At 50.0% G+C, this 3,115-nt stretch overlaps 1 protein-coding gene across 1 annotated transcript; it reads right to left on the bottom strand.

The window, feature by feature from the left end:
* Nucleotides 1–16: 16 nt before the first annotated feature.
* On the bottom strand, nucleotides 17–2,116 carry LOC113962031 (atrophin-1-like; the record flags this gene model as incomplete). The annotated part of the gene is made up of 4 exons (XM_027672840.1): nucleotides 1,930–2,116; nucleotides 1,595–1,732; nucleotides 1,094–1,211; nucleotides 17–50 (listed from the first exon to the last, which is right to left on the bottom strand). Coding segments are annotated over exons 1-4 (368 nt in total), but the record flags the coding sequence as incomplete, so codon positions are not given.
* Nucleotides 2,117–3,115: the final 999 nt, after the last annotated feature.

Here is a 3,115-nt window from a genome sequence, read left to right on the forward strand (position 1 = left end):
TTCGGGAAGGAAGTACCTTGTGTAAAGGGGCAGCGAGGGAGGGCAGGGAACTGCTACAGAAAAGGTTGAGAGTGAACAGATATGAGCAGTCCTCGCACCACCACCACCAATGATGGGCTGTTGGCCAGGGCATGATATCACCAGGTGGCACAGAAGAGCACACACCACAGCGGTCCCAGCACAGACCCCAGACCCAGACTCACTCTTCTTGCCCCTGCAGAGCTCTCCCTGGTCGAGGAGATCAGATCCCCTCCAGACTCCTCTCACTGTCCCACTCCTTATCTCCAGGAGTTAACCCTGTGCTTCCCAATCCCTGCTCCTTCCCACCACTGTCACCTCAGGCAATGTGCACTGGTGATTAAGCAGTCATCCTGGGTAATTACAAGTGCCACTCTTGAGCCTCAGGGCTTACAAGAGAGGCTAAACTGAAAAAATATCACTGTTGAGCTGAACAGAGTGCCCATGTGGAGAAATTACAAAGTTGTAACCACAGTGGTTTAACTACAATGACCTCATAATGTGAGCAAATACCCCAGTGTTTGTAGGCCTTTAAGGCCAGTTCCTGGAACAGGAACGGAGAAGCGCAAGAGCTGAGTCTTCTTCCAGCCATCCAACTACCAATCCAGGCTGATGCTATTGGCTTCCAGAAAAGTCCTGTCACAACTCTGTGTGTGCATGAGTAGGTTTTGCATGACTGTCACCTGGAACCACAACTTAAGTATCTCCATTTCACACTGCGCTGGGGGATCGGAAGAGGCTGACTAACGCAACGAGCAGCTGTGCATGGAGCCAGGCTCTTGCCTCTAAGCTGGGAAAGGCAGGGCATGTACCCGGTTCCAAGAGCACAGCAGTCTCCTGCAGACAAGGCAAAACAGACAGAGAGCCTCTGTCTGCTCAGTTGTCTCTCCTGGTGGCATTTTTTGTAGCCAGACAGATGCCATATAGATTGCTAGAGCTGCAGTGCAAAACAAGGTGCTGGGGATCCCAAGCAGTGGGAACCTCAAGCTGGACAGGTGTGAGCAGCACAGGTAGGAAAACAGGAGACTCCTCTGCCCTGGACTTGGGGCGTGCCAGCAATCACAGCAGTGAGAACTCACCTCAGTTTTGGTTTTTTTGGGAGCGTTAGTGTCCTCCCCTTCACTCTCTGAGATCTCTTCTGTTCGGCCCTGCTTGTTGCCCTTGGGGGTGCAGGATTCCTCCACTCGGCCCTTCTGCAAGGAAGAGAAGGAGAACAGGGAGATGAGAGGGTCACGGGGAAATTTCCCAACCTGCCACGCCTTCACAGAATGCAGCAGGTGAGACACAGCCACCATGGCACGTGTGTTGATCACAATAGCAGAGCAACAAGGAGCCAGGATATGGCAAAAATTAGCACTAAAAGGGGATGGTGGGACCAAGGACCAGTTCTTAGGAGATGGCAGGAAGTGCAAGATGGTGAGGATAAGAGCAAAGAGGGATCGTGCTCGTTTTAGGGAGCTAACCCAGCATAGGTTCCTTGGTGGATCCATTCTAGTCTGTGTTCCTGGATCCTCAAATGGATCCTACCTAGTCTGGGCAGTCCTTGGCCACCCCACACCTGCTTGCTAGCTTATACCTTTGTCGCTTGTCGGGATTTCTCAGCTTTGCCATCACTGCTGGAGGTGCTGACGCCCCCAGGGGAAGCTCGACCCCGTGACCTGAGTTCCTCTCGGGGCCCTGGAGTCTCTTTCTTCCGTCCACTCCGCATTGACATCTAAGGGAAGGATCATTGTATCAGTCCTGCACTGCATCTCCCTCCACTCCTGCCTTGTCCCCAGCCTCACAAAGCACCTGAACCCCTGGCACTCCACTGTGCCAAACTCATGCCCACTAGCTTGCTGGGAGTCTCAGTCCCAACCCACAGGTCCAGCTTGGCTCTTGCGTCCCACCCCCCTCTCCTATCTCACGTACTGAGTCCTTGTTCTGTCGTGTCTTCATTCTTTTGGGTGTGGGACCCCCATTCTCCTTGGCCCGGTTTGATGAAAACATAAATTTTTGTCACTCCACACCCCCTTCGGCTGTTCCCGAGGAGACAGAGATGGGCAGTTCTTCTGGAAGGGAGGCTTGCACCAGTCACGCAAAAAGATCCTGATGAATCCTGAAAGGCAGACAACCACAAGAGAGGGGAGAAAGACTGAGTGAACTGTAGAACATATTTTTGTGGTTTGCTATAGAAATATGACAAAATTATTATTGTTTCCTTATTTGAAGACACAAGGATGTTTACCAAGAACTCAGTAAACTTTTCCATCAGTGGGGGAAAAGATCTGCCCACTGCCATACCTGATTTCCAGCTTCTGGGATTGATACCCACACAATGAGAGGTATTCCTTTTTAATGACTTCAAACTGAGAAGGCAAGTTTAGATTAGATCTGAGGAAGAAACTCTTTACTGTGAGGGTGGTGAGGCACTGGAACAGGTTGCGCTGAGAAGCTGTGGATGCTCCAACCCTGGAATTGTTCAAAGTCAGGCCAGATGGAGCTTCGAGCAACCTGGTCCAGTGGAAGGTGTCCCTGCCCCTAGCAAAGGGGTTGGAACTAGATGATCTTTAAGGTCCCTTTCAACCCAAACCATTCTGTGGTTCTCTGATTCTCTGATTCAGGGCCCATCAATAATGCTTTGGAGGTAGCATGGAGGAATGGTTATCAATATCTTCGCTGTCTTCTGAAATAATTTTAGCATTTTCACTTCCTTAGAAAAAATAACAGGAAAGTGCTTTAAAACTATCCTCATGACAAACTAAGTCCCCCATTGCACTTGTCAGCACAGTAAGTTACCTCTTACCATGTGCTGTCATTCATCAGCCCTGTGTCGTGAGCCCCCAGTGGCCTTTGCTGAAGTCTTGCTTAGGCTGGTCCATGCCCAAGGTACACAAACAGGTGCAAGAAAATGCATTTAGCTTTGATTTTGCATGATACAAACAGAACTGTCTCTGTTTAGCCTGGAGTGCCTGCCAAAGTCTCCTTCTCCATACACTGGATGTTTCTCAGTGTAATAGAATCATGCCCAGAGATGCAGAGTACATCACATCCTTACATTTTGCAGCAGCGGGAAGATTTCTGAACCAATTTACAGCTTTGTGCCATGTCCAAAAGC

Source organism: Neopelma chrysocephalum, unplaced genomic scaffold, assembly GCF_003984885.1.
Source record: "Neopelma chrysocephalum unplaced genomic scaffold, ASM398488v2 Primary Assembly neopelma1_99729, whole genome shotgun sequence".
Taxonomy (NCBI): domain Eukaryota; kingdom Metazoa; phylum Chordata; class Aves; order Passeriformes; family Pipridae; genus Neopelma; species Neopelma chrysocephalum.